Source organism: Stegostoma tigrinum, chromosome 3, assembly GCF_030684315.1.
Source record: "Stegostoma tigrinum isolate sSteTig4 chromosome 3, sSteTig4.hap1, whole genome shotgun sequence".
In the NCBI taxonomy this organism is placed as follows: Eukaryota; Metazoa; Chordata; class Chondrichthyes; order Orectolobiformes; family Stegostomatidae; genus Stegostoma; species Stegostoma tigrinum.
In genome coordinates this window covers 100,235,573-100,259,008 of record NC_081356.1, presented here as the reverse complement: position 1 = coordinate 100,259,008, position 23,436 = coordinate 100,235,573, and the positions used below count along the sequence as shown (strand labels likewise).

General features: G+C 39.2%; 1 protein-coding gene across 5 annotated transcripts in view; it reads right to left on the bottom strand.

Annotated features, from left to right (window-relative positions):
• Positions 1-23,436, bottom strand: part of LOC125450669 (uncharacterized) — a 137,554-nt gene that overhangs the window by 24,880 nt on the left and 89,238 nt on the right. For all 5 annotated transcript variants that reach the window (XM_048526711.2, XM_048526712.2, XM_048526710.2 and 2 more), the window contains 7 exons: positions 22,773-22,851; positions 21,262-21,376; positions 19,664-19,744; positions 17,057-17,221; positions 14,459-14,596; positions 8,394-8,476; positions 6,820-6,948 (listed from right to left, as the gene is read on the bottom strand). In XM_048526711.2, coding sequence (XP_048382668.1) covers positions 6,820-6,948; positions 8,394-8,476; positions 14,459-14,596; positions 17,057-17,221; positions 19,664-19,744; positions 21,262-21,376; positions 22,773-22,851 — 790 coding nt within the window. The remainder of the gene's footprint in view (positions 1-6,819; positions 6,949-8,393; positions 8,477-14,458; positions 14,597-17,056; positions 17,222-19,663; positions 19,745-21,261; positions 21,377-22,772; positions 22,852-23,436) is intronic.

The following is a 23,436-nucleotide window of genomic DNA, read 5'->3' as shown; positions in this document are numbered from 1 at the left end:
ATAGCAACTTATGTTTACATACGTACATTTTACAGTATGAAAACAGGTCAGGCATGTCCCATCAACATACTATTTTGTTCCTTTTTCCCTTGTTTACTTATCTAGCTTTCTCTTATGTGTACCACCTCAACTATTCCATGTGGCAGAGAACTCCACATTTTAATCCTCAACTGCATTTATAAGTCACCATCTTATTTTTTTCTGAAACAAAACACATTCGTCAATTTCAAGAAGTCCTCACTTTCATTCCTGTTTAGCCACTATACTATATGATTCATTGAGTGAGGTGAGAGTTCAGCTGGAAGGAGGCACCAACTGGATGTGATACATTGGAAAGATCCATCACATTGAGCAATGTGACATGTTGTAGGCATTCCAAATGCCCTGTTTGGTAACATCCTTACCTCTGTGTCAGACGGTTGCTGGCTCATGGCCTCCTCCAGAATTTCAGCACAAAATTCAAAGTTAACATCCAGAGCACTGCTGTGGGAGTGCTGCAATGTTGGATGTGCCATCCTTCCAAGGTGCCTATTGACTCTTAAGTGGATTTGAAAGATGCCTTAAAATTGGAAGGACATTAGGTCTGTAGATTCTCAGTGTTCTTAGCCAATATTTATTCCACCATCAGCATCACAAAACGTAATAGCTTGTCTGGTCATGATCAGACTGCTGTTTGTGGAGGTTTGCCGTGAGGAAATTGTTCAAAGTTCTACAGAGTACTTGTTAATTGGAAGTCAGGAAGTTAGAATTTGTTTGTAAAAATAGTCCCTTTAGGTAGTGATGTGCTTTTCTAAGTTTGGAGATTTTGACAAAAATGTTTGCAAGCAGCTGCAGATACACAGACAGTTCTGACGTTAAAGCGTTAGCTTGAACATCAACCAATTAGTTTAAATGAGGTGCTTAGAGACTGAAATCTAATTGAACTTAAATCTGATGGTGTTGACAGCCTGGGACCAATCCTATTATAAGAAAATTGACAAGTCATCAATAGTGTATAAGAAGAGTATTATTGAAAATCAGGGTGAGAGCGAACTGTCATCGAAGAGTAAAACTCTAGCGCTCACAGACTCTTTACACTGTCTGTTTAAGCAGCATCTGTAAGGTACCTCAACACTCTTAGCTAACATTCCTGACATCTGAATTCGATGGAGGGAGACATTTCAGACACCAAAATTCAACGGGGAAAGACATTCCTTTCTGATGATCATTGGAGAGGGTATAGAGCTTTCGGAAAACCCATCTTGACTGCAGTTTTGAGAGTCTGGGATTTATTTTATATTATTAATTGGATTATACAAGTGGGACTTGGATTTATCGGAGCAGCATAGCATTAGAATTGTGTTTTATTAGGCAATAGTTAGTGGTTAAAGGAAAATTATTCAATTTGTTAGTAGTTTTGCTAATTTGTTCACTGTTAGCATTAGATAAATAAATTGTTACTTGTTGATTATAGAGTGAGTGAAAGCATTTCATTTCATTTAACCTCTCCTTTGGGAGGTGAAAGGCAGGTTATTTGCCATTTTTCTCATTTCCTCCAGCAAACTACAAGGCAAGCTGAAATGAGCTTCTCTGGGTGTTTCAGTTTTAATTATCAGAGGTATTTGACTTCTCTGTAACAAATTAGGGCTCAGGTCTGTGATCTGGCTGGATCATTTAAGTGACCTGGATGGGTCTGAATGAATTTAGACAGATTTGAACAGATTTGGGGTATGAAACGTCACAGCTGATTTAAACAGACTTGGGGATTAATGTCCAAGATCTTTAGGCAATAAAGTGGAAAATTTGTCTAATTTCAGTTACTTGCAGTTGGTTAAATCAAACATGGGGGAAATTGCTCTTAACATTGCTAAAGAGGTTCTGGGGTTTGAGGATACTTCCCAAATTTGCCAAGAAAGTTTAGAAAGACAGAGTAAGGGTGTCGTTTTTGACTTAGCAAACAGGTTAGATTTGGATTTAACTAGGGACAAGAGGAAAACTAAAATTGCAAAGGAGTTAGTCAAACATTTAGGTATACCGGGGAAACAGGCAAGTGCAGTGGAGTTAGGAAAAAGAAAATTGAAAATTAGACAATTGGAGTTAGAAGATCAAGAAAAGGAAGGAAGAGCTGGGCAGAAGATAAAGAAATGGAACTGAAACTGTATGAATTATGGTTACAACTGAGAGAAAAGAAAAAGAAAAAGAGAGTTGGAACTTCAGAAGTTGTAAATTAAACAGAATAGCCAACTTAAGAGGATGGAAATGAAGACAGAAGATAAGCTTAGAGAGGGGGAATGTGTAATGATGAGTAGATCCATTGTTGCCAAAGACCTGATAGGGATATGAACAAATACGTCAAAACATTACCAATATTTGATGAGAAAGATGTAGAAGCCTTTCCTTTGAGAAATCAGCTAACCAGGTGAACTGGCCAGAGACTGTGTGGGTAATGTTAATTCAGATCAGGTTGATAGGTAGGGCTAGTGGGGTGTTTGCAGCGCTATCTGAGGAGGTGTCAAGAGAAAATTAAGAAGTAAAACAGGCTATTTTGAGAGCCTACAAACTGCTACCAGAAACATATAGACAATGGTTCAGAAACATAATAAATGAACCCAGGTCAGACTTATGTCAAATATGTAAGAGTTAAACATAGCAATTTCGATAGCTGGGTGAGTGCATTAATGATAGAAAAGACATATGAGGATCTTAGACAGATTAATCTTCTGGAGGAGTTCAAAAACTCACTTCCAGAAATGGTAAGAACTCCCGAGAGGCACGGAAATTTAAAATAGCGAGGAGAGCTGCAGAAATGGCAGATGATTATGCATTAGTGTGTAAACTGAAGCCTAGCTTCTGACAGAAATTCCCCTCCATGAGGGAAAGAAATTGGGAGAAAGGGAGAACCTTCAATGAAAAACAAAAAGTAGATCACACGGGGAACATGTGGAAAAAGACATCCAACAAGGTGAAAAAGAGGTGAAAGGCCTCAGGTGTTTCCACTGTAATGGTGGGGGTGGGGGTGAGGGTGGGGGGTGGGGACACAAAGTCAGAGAGTTGGTGGATTAAGAAAAGCACTGGGGAAAAGGATGTAGTAAAAGAAGCTAAACCGGTGGGATTAGTTGAGTTAATGAAGGAAATCCCAAGAGAAGTTGAGGAGCTGCAGGAAATTGCACTGACTAACCACAGGCTGGACAGTAAGACAGTGTCCAATCTCTTCAAAGACTTCACCTCTGTGGGTAAGATTTCCTCAGGAAGAACAGGGGGAGAAGGGAAAGAAGTTAAAATATTGAGAGATACGGGAGCTGGTCAGTCTCTAATAGTAAGAGATAAAAGTATCTGCACTCCTTCTGAAATGTTATCTGAGAGAGTGATAATCTGTGGAACAAATGGAGAGAGATTGATCATTCCCCAGCGTAAAATAAGGCTAGAAAGTCCAATCAAGACTGGGGAAGTGACAGGAGGAGTGATTGAAAGAGTGTCTATTCCAGGAACACAGTTTGTTCTTGGAAACAACTTAACAGGGTCAAAGATGGGGGTGATGCCCCTTGTAATGGACAGCCAAAGGAAAATCAGGGAACTGAAGATTTAAAAGAAAAATATCTGGAATTTTTCTAGACTGTGTGGTGACAAGATCTCATAGTCACAAGTTAAAGCAAGAGGGGAAATCTAGAGAGAAACATGAAGGGGCTGATACCCTGTTTGATGAAATAGTAAAGAAAAAGCCAAAACACGTAGAGGATCAGGCAGAGGTGTTTAGCTCTGAACGACTAATTGAGTTACAGCAAAAAGATGAGACAATAAAATGTTTATATCATAAGCCTTACTTGGAAAAGGAATCAGAATGTATTCCTGAATGTTATTACCTTAAGGATAGAATCCTAAGGCAAAAATGGAGACCTTGGCAGGTTAGTACAGAGGAGAAATGGGCAGAAGTTCATCAGATTGTGTTACCAGTGGCATACACACAGCAAGTAGTTATCTGGTCCGGAACAATTCAGTTGTGAAGAGGGACTAAACAGGCTGGGGTTCTTTTCCTTAGATCGGACAAGGCTGATGGGAGACTTGATCTAAGGTGTACAGAGTTCTAAGTGGTAGAGACAAGGTAAATAGGGAGAAAAATTTCCTATTGTGGAGGGGTCAATAATTAGGGGAGGTAAGGAGTTGGAGATTTAAAGAGGATTTGAGAAAGTCTTTTCATCCAGAGGATTTGGGTATCTGAAACTCATTGTCTAAAACGGTGGTAGAGGCAAGAACCCTCATGATATTCAAGAACTATTTAGATGAACATTTGAACACCTTAGAAAGGAGCTGTGTTGTTGACATTGACTCCATTTGAATTGATGTGGAACCAATGTTCAACTGGAAAAGATAAAAGTGACAATAAAGTATTACTTTAAATAAGTCAGAAGCAGGTGGATCTTACGAAAGTAACAAGTTGAATGCAGAGTAGTTGTTGAGAGTAAAAGGCATGCCAGGGTTAGAGCAAGGGTAACAAATGCTGTGGCAACAAATAGTTTCAAAACTAAAGGACTGTTAATGAAGGAAAGTACTAAAGGCAATTTAAGCTGTCTGTGCAGCAATGTATTTGCCATCCAAAATGAAATGTGGAAGCTGGAGTTATGATCCGTAACAATTAACCATGTAGACTAGGAATAACTGAAATAGGGCTATAAAAAAACAGCATGGATTATTGCAGGTTACAGCATAATTAGAAAAGGAAAGAAGATATGATAAGAATGACTCTGTTAGTTAGAGGTAATAAAATGGTAGTAAAAAATAGGGGCATAATTGAAAAGATTAGAAACAAACTCCATATGAATTGAAATGAAATAAAAGGAATGTTAATATGGGTGCGCATCATCACTTAATAGTGCAAAGGAGGTAAATGTAGAAATTTGTAAGCAAATGAGTGAAATAAGTAGATGACATTGATTAACAATCTTGCAACATTTTAACTTCATTAAACTATGTTGACAAGAAGCAGAAAAGGGTATATAGGGTGTTTGGAGTTTTTACAGACAGTGTGGGAATCTGTTTTTGCTTTGCTTGTTTTAATAAAAAATCCATTAAAGGTGGAGGACTGCTGAATGTAATGAACAGAACAATTAATAAGAAGCTGCATAGCACGAGGCTGTTTTCTGTGGAGCGTTGGAGACTGAGGGGCAACCTTATAGAAGTTAACAAAGTCATGAGGGGCATGAATATGGTGAATAGTCAAGGTCTTTTCCTTGGGGTAGGGCAATTCAAAACTATAGGGCATAGATTTAAGGTGAGGTGGGGGGTAGGATTTAAAAGGGACCTAAGGGGCAACCTTTTCACACAGATGGTGCTGCATGAATGGAATGAGCTGCTGGAGGAAGTGGTGGAGGCTGGTATGATTGCAACACTTAAAAGGCATCTGAATGATTTTATGAATAGGAGGGGTTTAGAGACAAATGGGAGAAATGCTGGAAAATGGGACTGGATTAATTTAGGATTTCTGGTCAGCATGGACGAGTTGGTCTGAAGGGTTTGTTTCCATGCTAAACATCTCTATGTCTATGTCTATGGCTCTTGCTCTGCACCTCATTTCCTGCCCTGCTTACCTCTTGCTCTGGAGACTTTATTTCATGGAGGAAGCCTTACTTAAAGGATCTCTTTCCCCCTCTACCCCAGATTCCCATTTTGGCCCAAATTCCCAGTTCCTCACTTTGTCTGAGTCTCACACAGGCAGAGCCTCCCTCAGTCTGACTGTGCAGCTTATTCTGAAACTAAAACAAAATATCAGAAATGTCTAAAAACGTTGAACAGATCAGTCAGCAGTAGTGGAGAGGAGAGCAATTCAGATTTTAGGTCATTGATCTACTGCCGGAATTGGAATTCATTAATGGTTCATCATTGCTCAAGCAAGTGCAGAATCAGGGAAAAGAAGAAAGGGAGAAGAACAAAAGAAAGATCTGTGTTGGAACTCAGGGAAGTTTAAATGTCCAAATGGGTAGTGATGTTAGGCAAAGGCAGAACAAGTAAGAGATAAATGATGTTGAGAGAAAGTGAGAAAAGCATCACCAACAGCTATAATTCCGAAAATATGAGGGCAAATGTCACGATGTGAAATTTCTGAAAATAATATAAATTCAGAATAGCCAATCAAATAATGAGATGCTGCATTTTAAGTATGTGTTGAGTTTCATTGAAAGAAGTGTAGGAGGCTGGGGACAGAGCAGGCCGTGGAACGGTGAGGCAGAGAGTTCAAATGACCAGTGACTGGAAATTCATGGACTGCCGTGGATTGAAAGAGGATGCTTCACAAATTTGTACCATCAGCAGTTGATTTCCCCATTGGGCAGCAAACTGCATTGTGAGCAGTGAATTCAGTGTATGATTTTGAAAGAGCTACAAGTGGATTACTGTTTTACCAGGAAAGAGAGTTTCAGGATTGTTCCAAGGGAGGAGGTAAAAGGGCAGCTGATACTTCTCCTGTACTTGTATGGGAAGGAAAGGGGTTCTTGGATGTGGTTGAGAAGTGAGCTAGTCTGTTGCAGAAGGATGTAGTCCTTCAAAATGCTTGAAATGGACGGGATGTTTGGTTGTGTTTGGTGGAACATTCATATTAGAGGTGGAAGTTTGAAGGATGATCCATTGAAATGTGGATGCTGCTGAATGGTGCATGAGAAGTAAAGTCTAAGTATCGTAGGATTCTGCTATCGCAACAAAACTTTACTGTATCACCAAAAAGAACATTTCTCCTTGTCACTACTAGCCAAAAGTGATGAAAATTCATTACAAAATAATGTGAATATAATCATTAATATCACATTTACATTTGTATAGAGGATATCTATGTTGAAAAACATAAAATCTCACCAGGCAGTTCAGTTCACAGGTGATGCTGCGTCCAGTCGTACCAGCGTTCGGACTGCTAATTGCTGTGGTTGGTTTTATAGAGATCAAATCTACTGGAATTCCTAGCACATAGGCACACACTTGAGCAACCTGATTTATAGAAGGAGGGAAAAATCAGACAACCATTTCAATCTCAAAATAATCAAAGCATCAAATAAAATGGTAATAGTGAAAATGTCAGAACCAATTTTTCTCTCTCCTTGGCCTAGAGGAAATTGAGTAGTGCATATATTGTTAAGCTTTTTGTTTGACATTTGGTTGAATTTCTATGAGCTAATATTTGCTTTGCAAATAGCATGTGGGATAATAGTTTGGAACTGTGATTTGCACAAATTGGAGGAAGAAAGATTATTTCAGACTAGCACAGTATGTGATCTAGAGCTAATTGCTTTCATTGATACATTTTTTCCTTTGAACTCCAGCTCATCCACTTTTTTGGCTGATTCAGAATTTTCATTTATTCTTTGAAGTTCAGCACATTCATCTGCTTAGGTTTTAAAGATTTTACAAATACACTAATTCTTGCCTGAATTCAAATACCTGTTTGCTTTAGCAGAAAAAAATGTTTGTTTCTTTGACTATGGATAGTGTGTTAGCAATGGCTTAGGTGGCTTGCAAAGGAGTAAAGAGATTTGAAGTGGAGAGCTTTCTGTCACATTTGCCCTTGGGGAAAAAATGTTGCTTTTCTTGATGGACTTGGGGACCTGTGTTTTATTTCTTATGTGCTTGATCAAGTGATTGTTTAGTTTGACAGTTTTATGAGCTTCTGAAGAGAATAACCTTTCTTCAGGTCTCTATTCAAGTAAATAGTAATTTTTGAAAATCTTTGACCTTTGGAACCGCTTCCAAATGATATAATGAGGCTTGTGAGTTCTGATTGTAACATGGATACTGAATAAGTTGGTGGGCTAGGGGAAGTAGAAGGACAGAAAAGCGGTAAGAATCGTGAGGAGGATGAGGACAGTACAGGAGGAGGATGCTGACACTGACCTGAATTAAGAAGCTGCAAATAGCTGAGGAACTGGGCTGAATACAGGTAGGCATGCTACCTGGTTCATTTGTCATTTACCCACATCTGTCTTCTGCCTACTACAGTAAAACCTCAAACTATAGAGATTGTAGTGGGAGTAAAATAAAAGGACAGAACAATGGGAAGGCGATTGGATTAAGCAATTAAAATGTAGGAAGCAAAAATAATTTTAAAGATGTTGTAGTTGGTTAGCTCGCCTAGCTGGTTCATTGTTTCACAAACATTTCATTACCTGCTCGGTAACATCATTAGTGCAGCCTCTGATGAAGTGCCGTTGTGTTTTCCCACCTGTTATGTAAACTCTGGAGTCTGTTGAGCTGGATTACCTCAGTGTTACCCAGCAGGGTAACGAAACGTCTGCGGAACAGTGAACCAGCTCGGCGAGCCAACCGACTACAACATCCATAACCCGAGATACGATTCTACTCTAAAACCTTAGGTAATTTTAAAGAACATAAACAGATTATGTGCAAGAAGGAATCTCTCCATACACTTTGGCAACTACCTTAGTATTAATGCCTTGACCAATTTCAACTCCACCATGAGTTACTATGACCGAACCATCACTGGCAAATATTGAAACAGTGCCTGAAATTACAGTAAATTACAGTTAGAAAGCACAATATGTGCTGTAGATCAATTAAGATTAAACACATCAAATATACAGGGAAAAGGTGAACATAAGGTGGAATCTGATAAAGTGTAAGTAGAAGCAAACTTACATTAAATCTAATTTTATTTGACTGTTCAAGTGTCAAAACAGAGAGCCATATGGTTGTTGGGATATTCCTTATATTGGTAAAATGCTTTATATTTGAGAAAAGTTTTCAGGATGACCATATATAAGCCAATTCTTTATTGATATTTTCTAAAGTCTTGGTCTTAACTAACATCTATCTCATGAGACAATGGTTTGGGCCTTGATGATTAACTCTATGTAGCATTGCCTTGATGGCTCATGAGTCCCAAGCTGGCAAGGTATTCTCTGCAGAAGGAAACAGTGGGCTGAGAAGACACTAGATTTGTTGTCCTTTGTTTTCTCTGGCCCTCTTCCTAGTCAAGTGAGTTTTCCGTTTCTGCTGGCTTCTTCCAATGTCACTCCAAACAGTCAACCCCCACAAGACATGGCTATTGACAACTATATCCTAATTATCAATATTAATGTTAGGCATCCTCATTCCTCATTTTTGCAGATATACTTGTAGCAGAGATATGAACATCCAGGTTAGCTGTAACCCACTGGTCAGTTCACTGTACAGAAGGTCTTTGGGCATGTGGCTATAGTCTGTCTAATGACATGGATGAGTCTGTGCAGATGATGGTGTTTTAGCAATAAGCGTATGTTAATGGAATTAGCACACTTAATGACCTTTGAATTGTTGGCCCTATACTTCTAAATGATTTTGAGAATTAACTGCAACACCAAAGGTGACAATTGGTTAGCATTTTCTTCTGCTGAGCACATGTTGTCTAATTTCCAGAGAAATGTACCAAGGATTCAAGCTTGTTAGACTTGCAATTGGGTATTCTCAGTCAGTTCTCTGTTGGCCCACATTCTCTTATTCAGTGCAGAGTAATAGCTCCAGGTTTTGCAAAGCGTGTGTTTATTTCAATATCATGAAAGACTGCTGCTGTTTGTGGAGGATAGATATGTGAAACTGTCAACAACCTGCCATTTTTGTTTGATTATTCTTTCATGGATGTGGACCTCACTGCAAAGTCTGCATTTGTTGTCCAGCCTCACATGTTTGAGAAGGGAGCTACCTTCTCAAACCGCTGCAGTCTGTGTGGTGCAAATACTTCTACAGATACAAAGGGAGTTCCAGGATGTTGATACAGCAACAATTAAATACTGGCAATACATTTCAAAGTCAGGATGGTATGTAGCTTGGAAGGGAATTTGCAGGTGCTGGTGCTTCATTGCGTCTGCTGCCCATGTTCCTTTAAGAACACTTTTAGACTGTGCTAACAAAGGAACTTCATAAGTTGGTGCAGTACATTACATAACTCTTACAATTCAGATAATTATTCTTTCAGAAATATGGGCACCACGAGCCAGCATTTAGTTTCCAATTCTAAATGCCCTAAACTGAGTGCATTGCCAGACCATTACAGGGTAAATTAAGTTGTCTGTGGATCTGAAATCAAATGTCAGTCAGACAAGGCTTGGGTGGCAGATTTCCTTCTCTCCAGAGCATAAATGAAATAGATGGGCTTTACAACCAACTGTTGATTGTTTTTGGGTCCCATTACTGAGTCTAGCTGTCATATCAGTGTCCCCAGAGTGTTAGTAAAGATTGCTAATGTAGTGATCATTGAAGGCACTATTTTAACAAGTATGGCACTGAGGAGCCCAAGCAAAACTGGAGTTATCTGGGAAGCTTCTAGAGACAATTATTCTGGGTGGAATTAGTAGTTACAGGAAAAAGGTAGGTTGATTAGGAAGAGTCAGCATGGATTTCTAAAGGGGAGATCATGTTTAACTAACTTTCTGGAGATTTTTGAAGAGGTAACTGAAAGACTTGCTAATGATAACCCAGTTTATATGGCGTGTATAGACTTAGGGAAGGTGTTTGATACAGTGCCACACAACAGACTTGTGAGGGATGTTTGAGTATAAAATAAGTCATGGTAATAAAAGGGTCAGTGGCAATGTGTATTCAAAACTGTCTGAGTGATGGGAAACAGAATAATGGTCAATGAATATTTTTTGGGCCGGAGGAAGGTTCGTAATACAGTTCTCTGGGGTTGATATTGGGACACTTGCTTTTTCTGCTATATGATCATAATCTAGATCTTAGTGTGCAGTGGGAAATATTAAAAATTGTGGATGGCACAACACTTGGAAGAATTATAAACTGTAGAGTGGACAGTTTCCTCCAGAAGGTCACAGAAAAGTTTGTTGAGTAGGCAGAGAGGTCTCGGATGAGTTTTAGTGCAGAGCAGGGTAAAGTGAGGCATTTTGGTAGAAGAACATTGAAAGACAATACAAAATATGGGATACAATTCTAAGGGGCTGGAGGATGTGTATATGGGTTCATACATGCACAGATGATTGAAAGTGATAGGACAGATTGAAAGAGAAGTTTATAAAGCAGACAGTATTTTCATCTTTAATCAAGGGACATAGAGTACAAGAGCTAAGAGTTGATGTTGAACTTGTATCAGACACTTGTTAGGTCTCAGCTGGAGAACTGCTTCCAGTCTGGGCGCCACATTACAGAAAGGATGTGAACAGATTGAAGATAATGCAGAAGTGGTTTACAACACTGAGTCCAGTGATGAGGAATTTCAGTTATCAGAATAGATTGAAGAAGGTGAGACTGTTCTCTTGAGGGAAGAAGGCTAAGAGGAGCTCTAATCGTAGTTTTCAAAATCATGAATGTGCTGCATAGAGTGAAAAGGGAGAAACTTCCCATTCGCAAAAGAAGAGGGTAACTAGATTAGATGTATTGAAGAAAAATGGTTTATTCTGCAAGTTATTTGGGCATGGAGTGCATTGCTTGAAAGTGTGATAGAAGTAGATTTAATTGAGGCATTCAAGATGGCATTGGATGACTATTTGGTTAACTTTAATGTGAAAGAGTATGGGAATAAAGGAGGGAATAATGCACTAGGTTATAGTGCTCATTTAATAGCCTGTGCAGGCCTGATTAGCTCAATGGCCTCCTCTGAGCAGTAATCATTTTGTGATTCTGTGAATCAGTTGTGAGAGTGGTAGATCATGAGTAGCCTTTTAAAGTTGGCACCAGCGGCAAGGATCCAGGGATATCCTGGCAGTGGTGAGTGCTTTCAGCTACAGAATGGGAGGAATCGTGCTAGCATATGGCAAAAGTGGAGCCATGAGAGAATGGTGGATAGTTAATGTGCCAGGTTTGGGATGACAGTATGAGAAAACCCAATAAGCCTTGAGGAGAAACCAAATGAAATTAACATTTTACCAAAATATGATAAATTGGTGTTCCTTCATTATTGGCAGGTCAAAATCCTGACACTCCCTTCCCCTCAGGACTTTGGGATTATTTTATCATAAGGACAGCAGTAGTTCAAGAAATCTTGCCCTTCTCCAGGCCAAATTGAGATTGGGCAATAAATTCTGGCCTTGCCAGAGATGCCCACATCCCTGCCAATGAATGAATGAAAGGGTCATAAAAAACAACATGATAGTTGAGTGGCAAATAAATTATTCATATAAGTGCCATGGAAATAAATAACTTGCTTCATCAAGATGCCGCGGCCCAGGATGGGGGTGGATCATTCTTAAAAATGGCAGATAGGGATCGATTCTGAGCCCCATTCCTAAAGGCCAGTAAATCCCAGTGGTGTGTGTTAGGCTGTGTATAGCAAACCTGCACACAGGACTCTGACCTTGCTGAATCCATTGCAGGGTTCTGATGTGGCCTGTCCATTTTCTTTCCCTATCCATTTCCATTCGGACCTCATACCTGCTTCAGATTCAGCCAGACTTGGGCATCCAAGGTTGAAAATGAAGTGGATGGGTTCCTCAGAATCAGATTCAGGTTCATGAAGTTGCTACATTTCCTGGCTCTCAATTACTGTCACAATGGTGAAAATCCAGCCCCATAAATCCAAAGGATTTATTTGGATTAAGTGATTCCCTAAGTGACACGAATGCAATAACAACTTAGGAAGCCCAAATGGTAAAGAACATTGTTTATTGTTGGGCAATAAAATAGTGGTGTACACAGACTTGTCTCAGCCAGGGATATACACTTCTGCAGACTCATCTCTGGGTCTGTTTTATATTTTCTAATCAGAGATGTTATACACCCCTGAAGCAGGTGGGACTTGAAGGCAGGCCTCTCAGTTTAGGGATAGGAACACCACCACTGCATTACAAGAGCCTTGCTATGTTTGTTTTGTGAAAGGTTCAGGTGATGAGCTCCAACAGGGAAGACAGTGCCTACCACCAAGGGAGTTCATACTCAACGTGCTCCACAAGGAGAATAATTAATGCACTGGTTCATGCTTTTCAAATATCGTCAGACCTATCAAGTTAGAGCTCGTTTATCCCGAGCAATGGATAGCTTTGCACTGTACTATCCAATCTGAATTAGGCCAATATGCATGGAGGGTACAACTGAAATGAGTCTAACTCTTGAGTCAATTTCAGCTAATAGTTCCAGTATCGTTTAACTGTGATTTTGTCGAGAACAAGGGGCACTGATTTAAAGTAATTATTAAAAGAAGCATTCATGATACAGGGAAAACATTTACGAGCAGTGAGTAGTTAAGGTCTGGAATGAACTATCAGTGAGTGTAGGGGAGACAGAGACAAATGACACATTCAAGAGGAAATAGATTTAGCTAAAAAAGAAGAATGTGAAGGGTTACAGGGAGAAGGCAGGAGAATGGCACAAAGTAAATCACTCATTTGAAGAGGCAGCACAGATATGATGGGCTGAATGGTCTCCTTCTCCATGGCAGGAACTCTATAAGAGTTATTGTTAATGTTATGTACCCTGACAAAGGAAGAATCTGTAGCCAAGCTGAACTAAAATCAAATACTTTTTCTTGTGTCACACAAGACATGATAAATAAACCTAGGAGCAAGTTACTACAGATGCTGGAATCTGAACTGAAACCAAAAAATGCTGGACCTCATAGCTGGTCAGACAGCATCCATGAAGAAGAACAAGCTAACGTTTCGAGTCTAGATGGCTCTTCATCAGAGCTGATGTAAAGTGTGGAAGGGTCAGCATTTATGTAATAGTAGGAGGATGGAGTGCTGGGAGAGAAAGGATGTTGATTCAGATTAAGTGATCGGAATGTGAGATTGCCAGAACAATTTAACTACCAGGGAGGAAAGAACAGATGGTCCCACTGGAATGGAGGAAGGAGAGAGAGGACATGGTGACAGAGAATGCAACAAGCAAAGCTAAAAGAGAAGGAAGAATGGCAAACCAGGCTCAAAGGGCTGAAAGATCTCCAACTGCTCCTATCTTCTATGCTTCTATGTAAGGAGCCTGAAGGTGTTGAATTCAATATTAAGTCCGAATGTTGTAAAGTGCCCAGCTGAAGATGAGGCATTGTTCTACCAGTTTGCGCTGTAGTCGCTGGAGCATTACAGCTGGCTGAGGACAGATAAGCGGGCATGTGAGCAGGATACTGTGTTAAAATGACCAGCTACAGGAAGGTCAGGGTCATACTTGCATTGGGACTGGAGGTATTCTGCAAAGCGGTCTGCAAATGTATTGATCAAAGCAGGAACAAGAACAAAAGTTGTAAAAACTCAGCAAGTCTGGCAGCATTTGCGAAGAAAAGTCAGAGTTAACATTTTGGGTCCGTTGATCGTTCCTCGGAACCGATTTTATTATTGGATTTTATTGATTAAAGCATCCTCCCCAAACCCAATATCCTGTAAAAGAAGTGCCAGCATAAACAGTCTTAACATAGTTAGATGCATAGAAGTTAATTCAGTGAAATTGGAATCATATTTTAAGAGGACAATTGAGTTTCTTTTCTTCTACAATAGGTATGCAACCTCTGATGATTTCACTGATGCAATCTAAACCAGCCATAGAACCAGTGTTTCTAAACAGCACTCACACAGGTAAAAGCCTTCAGTCCAGTCCAAGCAGTATTTGAGGGGAACCACTGCCAGTCCTTTCTTCTTCCACCTGTTGTCTGCATTGAATTTCTTAATTGCTTGAAGTCGGCCAGTCACATCCACTTTTTTTAACTGAGCTGTTCAGATTGACGATAAAAATGCTTAATACTCCAATTCATTGAACGAGTGCAAGAGAAAAAAAGACAGTTTCGCTTTCATTTTGTTCAAATGTTTTTGCATAGATAGGCATGGAAGTACAATATTCTTTCAGAGCAAGAAGATCTATTTTTCACATGGTTTGTGTATTTATCAGTAGCCATGATCGAAATCAAATAAAAATTAGATGAGTCAGAAGTGTGCTAACTGATCATTGCATTGTCATTAGTGTCTTGGTCAGAAGTCACATGAAACCAGGTTGTAGTCCAACAGGTTTATTCGAAACACAAGCTTTCAGAGCAGCGATAGTAGGAACTGCTGATGCTGGAGAATCTGAGATAACAAGGTGTAGAGATGGATGAACACAGCAGGCCAGGCAGCATTAGAGGAGCAGGAAAGCTGATGTTTCTGGTCTGGACAGTGCTGTTAGACCTGTTGGACTATAACCTGGTGTCGTGAGACTTCTCACCTTGTCCACCCCAGTCCAACATCAGCATCTCCACATTATTAATGTGGAGTAGACAGTTCCTACTATCACTGCTCTGAAAGCTTGTGTTTCAAATAAACTTGTTCATAAACCAGGACTACAACCTGGTTTCATGTGACTTCTGAGCATACAAGTTCCATGTTGAGTACACTAATTTGTAAAATCAACTTCACACAAACCAAACTTTCCTGTTTATAAAATATTTCCTTTTGCCGGAGTCTATTAAAGTGGCAGCTTGACTGCTGCACTAATTTTACTGCTACTGATGACTTTCTGTGACAGAAAGAGCATATAAAGGGATGCCCAGTTTCATGGGGAGATGGTAGCATAGTGGTAATGTCAATATAGTAATAGCCCAGAATCTGAGGTTACTGTTCTGGGAACATGGGTTTGAATCCAATCAAGGTGTATGGTGGAATTTGAATTCAATACAAAACCAGAATAAAAAAGCTGACCTAATGGCAACCATGTAACCATTGCCAACTGCTGCAAGAATCTATTTGATTCATTAAGAACCAAAAGAACTGTGGATGCTGTAAATCAAGAACATTAACAAAGTCACTGGAAAAGCTCAGCAGGTCTGGTAGCATCTGTGGAGGAGAAAAAAAGAGTTAACGTTTCGGGTCCAGTGACCCTTCCTCAGATTTATTTGATTTATTTGATTCATTGATTGATCTAACAATTAGTTTCATTTGGTTCTGCAAGTCTTCAGTTCAGAACTTGGGCAGACAACCTGCTCTCAGATTTGGTATCGTTATATTCAGGTTATAAGGCTAGCAAAAGTGAATGTTCTGAATGAAGGGATTGTGAAGGAATGAAGATAATGCTGTTTCTTCCAGGGGTTGTGAAGGATAGTTAACAATTTTTTGACTAACATTAAACAAAGGACTGTCGCCTCTGGAAATCTGAAACAAAAACATAAATTGCTAGGGAAAATCAGCACGTCTGCCAGATATCTGTGGAGAGAAAGCAGACTTAACATATCAGGTCTCATAACTCTTCTTCAGAACAGGACAGAAGGATCGCTGAACCCAAAATGTTCATTCTACTTTCTTTCCATAGATGCTGCAAGACCTGCTGAGTTTCTCCAGCAATTTTTGTTTTTGTTTCTAGAGATATTTTTAGCCAGGGTTTCCAGTACAATCATTGACAGCTTTGGAGGTAGATGATGATGATGTCAGTTCTGGCCACTGATATGTTGACCAGCTCAGCTGGCTTATTAAGACCACAGATCAGTGTTCTTCCTCAGTGACCTGGATAGATCTTTCTCCTTCATCACGAGAAGCGTAAACTTCAGAACGGACAGTGGAAAGTTGTAACATTCAAGCACCTAAAAATGTGTTCGGCCACAGAATAAATGTGATGCTTGTATGAACACATACCAGCAGGCAGCTTGAGCCTACATTATAAAACCATTTCTTCCTGTGTTTCAGAGATAATGGGAACTGCAGATGCTGGAGAATCCAAGATAATAAAATGTGAAGCTGGATGAACACAGCAGGCCAAGCAGCATCTCAGGTGCTCCTGAGATGCTGCTTGACCTGCTGTGTTCATCCAGCCTAACATTTTATTATCTTCCTGTGGTTTAGTACCTAGTTACAACGAGGAGCCATTTAAGACAAATTAAAAATCAAATACTGAAAACAACATTTTTATTGTCAATGTTGGATGCTTGAGGGGCTGAAAGACAGAAGTTTATGTATCAACTTGGAATATGATTGCTAAATCGATGAAAATATTTGCTAAAGGGCTCTGAGTAATCTTAAAATCCATCCTCATATTATGGCTAGCCTAATCAACTATATCAGCAATCTTTAGATTGACTGCACTCAATGCACTGATCAGAAAAATAGGTGCAAAGCTACACAGGATTTCATACCCACTGCTCTAATTACCAAAGACAATAATAGGTCATCATGAAATCAGAATCTGTCCAATCTAGCATCAGACTCACTTGAGTAGAGATCCCGGATACTGCAGTAGGGCAGGTCAAAGCCCAGTGGTGTGATGTCTCCTTGAGCATACAAGTTCTTCTGCTTTACATTGATTGGATCCAATGACAGAAATTTGGCCACATGTTCAAGTATTGTCTCGATGACAAATATGTTGGGTTTTGAACCTGGAAAAGCAGAAAGTTTATATTTGTATGTCAACTTGACTTAGTGGTGGAACTCTAGCCTCTGATATATTAACGTCATGTAAAAGCACGTAATCTGGGCTTCTATTTCAATGTTGCTTTGTACAGTGCTTCATTGTACTGGGTGCAGCCTTTGAGATGAAACTTTCTGCTCAAGAGACAACATTCAAAGAGCAAACAGTTCCTTCTGTGTGCTAGTCAAAGGTCCCCATGATCCACATTCCCAAAATCAGATTATCAATTTATTGATCTATTTACTGATGCTGACAAATGATTAAAATATTAATTTCATTTTCATCTCTTTAACAAGAAGTTACATAATAAGATAACAACACGATAAATAGGAATATGAGTAGGCCATTCAGCTCCTCAAATCTGCCCCGTCTTGCACAAGAGCATGGCCAACCTGCCCCAGATCTTAAATCCTCCTTTGTGCCAGCTCAGCTCATCATAGCCCTGAACTCCCCAATATTTCAGAAATCTATCTACTGTCTATCTCCTATAAGACCATATGACCACAGGGGACGATGTAGGCCACTATGCCCATCAAGTCTACTCTCCCATTCAATGAGATTATGGCTGATCTGATAATCCTCACTTTCACTTACCTGCCTTTTCCTTTTACCTTAATTCCCTTCATGACTAAAAATCTCACTATTTCACTTTTGAATATCATTTACAAACAATTCCCTAAAGCCCTTTGCGGTAATAAAGTCCACAGATTCTGTACTCTGAGAGAAGACATTCCTCTACATCACTGTTTGAGAAGTGAGCTGTTATTCTGAGATTATGCCCTCTGATCCTTTGCTCTGCAGGAAGAGGAAATAATCTCTCTGTGTCTATGCCCTCAAGCCCCTGAAGAATCTTATATGTTTCAATAAGCTCACACTCATTCTTCTAAACTCTAATGGCCCAACCTACTCAACATCTCTCATGATAAAATCCTTCCAGTGAGCCTAATGAACATTCTCTGCTTGACCAATGCTAATGAATCCAATAGATAAGGAGCCAAAATTATTCACAGTATTCTAGCTGTGGTCTGGTTCCAGACCTTGTATTGTTTTAGAAGGGCTTCCCTGTTTTTATCCTTCATTTCCTTCTCTATTGACCAATGTAGATAAATGCCAACTTTTTGTGATTCCTGGACATGAATTCCCCAAATCCCCTTATTCTGTATTTCTGCAGTCTTTCTCCATTTAAATAATACTCAGCTCCTCTGGTCTTCTTGCCAAAGTCCAAAACCTTTCAGTTTCCCACATTTTATTTCCATTTTCAAGTTTCTGTCCACTCCCTTAACATGTCTCTATCCCTTTGCAGAGTCCTTCAATCATCTTCACCACTTGCTTTCCTATCTAGTTTTATGCCATTCACAACTTGATGACAGTATGTACACTTTCCACATCCAAGTCATTAATATATATCGTAAATAACTGTGGCCCCAGGGTTGATCCCTTTTGAACTCCGCCAATTATAGGTTGTCATTCTGAAAATGTTTCCCCATCCCAACTCTGTCTTCTATTAATTAGCCAATCCTCTACTCGTACTAATACAGGACCCCCTACACCATGGAATAATATCATATTAAGTAGTCTAATGAGTGGTACCTTATCAAATGCCTTCTGAAAATCCAAATGCATTGTATCTGCTAGTTCCCCTTTATCTATTCCACTTCTCGCAGTTCAATTCCACTTCCTAATTTAGTCCATACTTACACAAATTTAGTCATCAATGACTGCTTTAGCATTTACCCTAAAGTAGCACTAGAAATTAGAGGGAACTGCTGAAAACCTCTTTCTCTAGTAACTTATGGTTGCTTCCCAGTTTAAGCTTGATGCCAGTTTGAATGACAAAGCAATACTATAAATAAAACTGGATGTAGAAATTATCTTCAGTGAGTACTTGTTCAGCAACTGAAGAAGCAAGACTTTGGTCTTAAGCTTTCATTTTAAAGATCGCATGTAGCCTCAATAAAAACAAAATAATCACTTCTGAAATGAGCATTGCCTTTAACAAATCAGGCAATGAATATAGTCTGAGAATGTAACTATCTGAGAATTTGCCTTGAGTGACATGAACTGGACATGAATAAATCTTTCCCTGAGGTTTGCTTATTGCATGAATCTGGTTAGATATTACAGGTTAGGTTAAAACAAATACATTGTCATTCCCAATTCAAGTTTTGTAGTCTCCAGCTCAAATATTCCTGTGCTGAACAATCTTAAATCAAACACCACAGATCAAAAAACTATTACACAAACATTATTCCTTTTCTCTCAATGGCAAAATGCCTGGCCTCACTCGCACTTCTACATATTGATGTAACCGATACTGTAAACGCAGTGAACTGCTTTATTTAAGACATAGCTTTTAGGTTTTAAACCTACTTAAAACATACATAACCTAAATGCAACAGTGTTCTGTTACCTGGAGATCTGCACCATGTGTGAGCTGCACGGTTTGTCTTAAGTGCAATAGGGATCAGGTGCCAGTTCTTACACTTGTAAGCTGCAAAAAAAAGGGTTCACACCTTGGATATGATAGGAGAAAGATAAGAGTACATCTCAAGACTACATCTTGAGCTATTTCAGAAATCTGATGGTATAACGTTTCTTTAGTGTGTTTAAATTTAATCAATGCTTTAAATGCAATAAAAAACTGGATGTTTCGACTTTAGCATATAACAAGAATTTAAACTGACTGGAGTCATTGAGGGGTTTTCACGTGTGACTTACATTTTAACCTCAAAAGTAGAGGGGAGTTCATTTAAATAGATCTACGTCTGTACTGTTGAATGCCAGTTGATTTAGATGACACTGCCAAATTCAATGGATGCAATTTTAGCCCTCCTGTATGCACAGGTGGGCATTTGAAACCAATCAGATTACTTAACTCTCCATGGGACATATCCATCTCAGCCACCATTTTGTTTTATTCATAGCATGTAGGTGTCAATGGCTAGCCCAATATTTACTAGCCCATTCTGAAGTGCCCTGCGCTCTGTGGGTATGAATCATCTTCTTGAGCTGGGGTCAGCCAACCATCACAGAACATTACATTTCCATTGGTCATGATGCTAGCATTTGGTTTATATTGTTGTGGTGGCCAGCAGCCTTGACTCGTTTAATTTGTGACTGTTTTCACTGTCTGTAATTAAAAGCTCCAGTTAGGAATTGTCCAATTGCTCGCCTGTATGTGGTGATGCCTGACTGAATGATGACAAGATGTGGGTGTCCAGTTGGAGATAGAGCAGTGGTGACCTAGAGAGGGAACTGTTTGACACGGTGCTGAAACAGTGACTAGAATGAGAGAACTCTGCTGTCTGTGTCAGGGAGTGTCAGCCATGTGTCTCTGTGCCAAAATCTGCCGAATGATGGGTTTTTTTCCGGGAATGGCGCATTGTTAGATTGGGATAGAATTGGATGTGAAGGATACCATAGGAATGGAATAGGTCATTTATGAACTGAGTTAAGTAAGATATAGTGAGAAATCTCATGTCGAAAAATGCTCCAAAAAACACAACACATCTCACACTTAGCCAAAAAACCCATAAGATTCAGTCTCATATTCCTGGAAGCTGCCAGAGTTTATGATGGTGACTGCCTGCGTACAGACAATTCTGAGTACGCCATTAAATGCAGTTAGTAGCTGCTCATCATAATACATTTTACTGAAAAATGATACATTCTCTATAGTGTACAACCCAGAATGATCATGAATGAAGAGCTTAAGATAGAATACACATTTATTTCCTACTGGCAAATCTGCTAATTATCTTAGCGCTCAACATTAAAAGGCAAATTTTGCTCTGCAAAACCAGTCAGCTTTATTAAATTATTGCTCATCAAAATCTTATTATTATCAACCTTGTTAGTGAATTAAATGGAGGGTCTAGTAATTGATCTTGGTAACTCCAAAAATTCTCTTTGTTTACAGTTCAAGGTACTCAAGGAATCAACAATTATCCCTCGAGGCTCAGACATTGACTACATGTGAGCCCTTCATTTATAAATGAGATACTTTACCATTATCAGAAAATCCAAAGTACGTTGAAACTTCATCATCGTTCGGGCTGCTTCCATTATCACAGTAGTAAGTAATGATAACACCGTTTAGTGTACCATCATCATTAAATCCCACCTGGAACAAATCAAAAATATTATCTTTTTAAAGCAACGGTTGTTATGATAGATGCGTTGCTCCATGACCGGACTGTGTCTACTTCATAGGAAAGTGTAGTTCCAGACCACATAAGTACATCATGAGTACAGGATTAAGGATAGGATTCTTGGCAGCGTGGAGGAACAGAGGGATCTTGGTGTGCAGATACATAGATCCCTTAAAATGGCCACCCAAGTGGACAGGGTTGTTAAGAAAGCATATGGTGTTTTGGCTTTCATTAACAGGGGGATTGAGTTTAAGAGTCGTGAGATCTTGTTGCAGCTCTATAAAACTTTGGTTAGACCGCACTTGGAATACTGCGTCCAGTTCTGGGCGCCCCATTATAGGAAAGATGTGGATGCTTTGGAGAGGGTTCAGAGGAGGTTTACCAGGATGCTGCCTGGACTGGAGGGCTTATCTTATGAAGAGAGGTTGACTGAGCTCGGTCTCTTTTCATTGGAGAAAAGGAGGAGGAGAGGTGACCTAATTGAGGTATACAAGATAATGAGAGGCATAGATAGAGTCGATAGCCAGAGACTATTTCCCAGGGCAGAAATGGCTAGCACGAGGGGTCATAGTTTTAAGCTGGTTGGTGGAAAGTATAGAGGGGATGTCAGAGGCAGGTTCTTTACGCAGAGAGTTGTGAGAGCATGGAATGCGTTGCCAGCAGCAGTTGTGGAAGCAAGGTCATTGGGGTCATTTAAGAGACTGCTGGACATGCATATGGTCACAGAAATTTGAGGGTGCATCCATGAGGATCAATGGTCGGCACAACATTGTGGGCTGAAGGGCCTGTTCTGTGCTGTACTGTTCTATGTTCTATGTTCTATGTTCTATCATCCAATAAATGATCCATAATTGAAGGATCATTTTATAAAGCAATGTCAGGAAATGTGGGAAGTTTTATGTATAGGCCATTGCAGCACTTGTTTAATGTTTATAGGCAGTGATAGAAAGTAAATGAAACTTTGGCATAAAATTTCTAAGACTTATAAGTTAAAGGAAATAATGCAGATGTAACAATTAACCTTGATGAAGCATCTGGAGTATTATCTTCAGTTTTGTCTCACTGTTAGAGAGGATTCCATTGAAGGAGCAGGTAACTAAACCACTAATGTAAATAGCCGAGTAATGTAGTAAAATAAAATGGCACGTCTTAAGGATAAATAAAATTCAAAAAGGATGAGGATAGATCTTGATCATCTTTAACGAGATAATGTAGCAAGGTTAAATTTTCAACCGTTTTCTGTCAGGCATATTATTCAAAGACTAAGTGGCAGCATTTAAGGACTGGAGCACAAAATGTAAATTGTAAAATTGGGCAACATAATTGACATAAAGACAGGTTCACTAAGAAATTCAAATATTTTCTAACCTTGTATTTGAAAATATAGCCATGGCGTTTGCCAACTGCTTTCATGTTAGTGGCCAGATCCATCATGCACTGAACAGGTCTGTAAAAACAATGTGATACATATGAATAACTCGTCATTGAAGTCTAAAAATTCAAACCCCACTCCAAACTTACGGTCTTCAAGGGGAAAGCTCCATAACAATGTTTTCTCAATCCCCAAGCTGGTGAAGAACATTTAGTCTTTTTATCCAATTACACAATGCAAACTGTTTTGCATTGGTGATGAGTCACTGATCCCAGAAGCTCAGGAGTCACCACTTTCCTTTGAATATTAGATGATCACTGTACTTATTGATTCTACTCACATGTTCCCATTGATCTCTATGTTACATTACCATTGCAACCCTCACATCCATTTCTAAACAGATAATTCCTAAATGGTCACTTCAATCAGATTTCTTTCCCAACATTAATTCAAATAATAACCAATTTATTTTCTTCAATTAAAGCCAAACACCAAGCAAATTAATTACTTCTTGTGGGTTGTATTTAGATAATGCAAAGTACATATATCCCACAATACTTCAGTGAGCCAACATTGGGTGAGGAAAGAGAAAACTAATCTATTTATTAATCAAATTAATCTACAATCTCATAGAAGCAATAAAATAATCACAATTTTTAT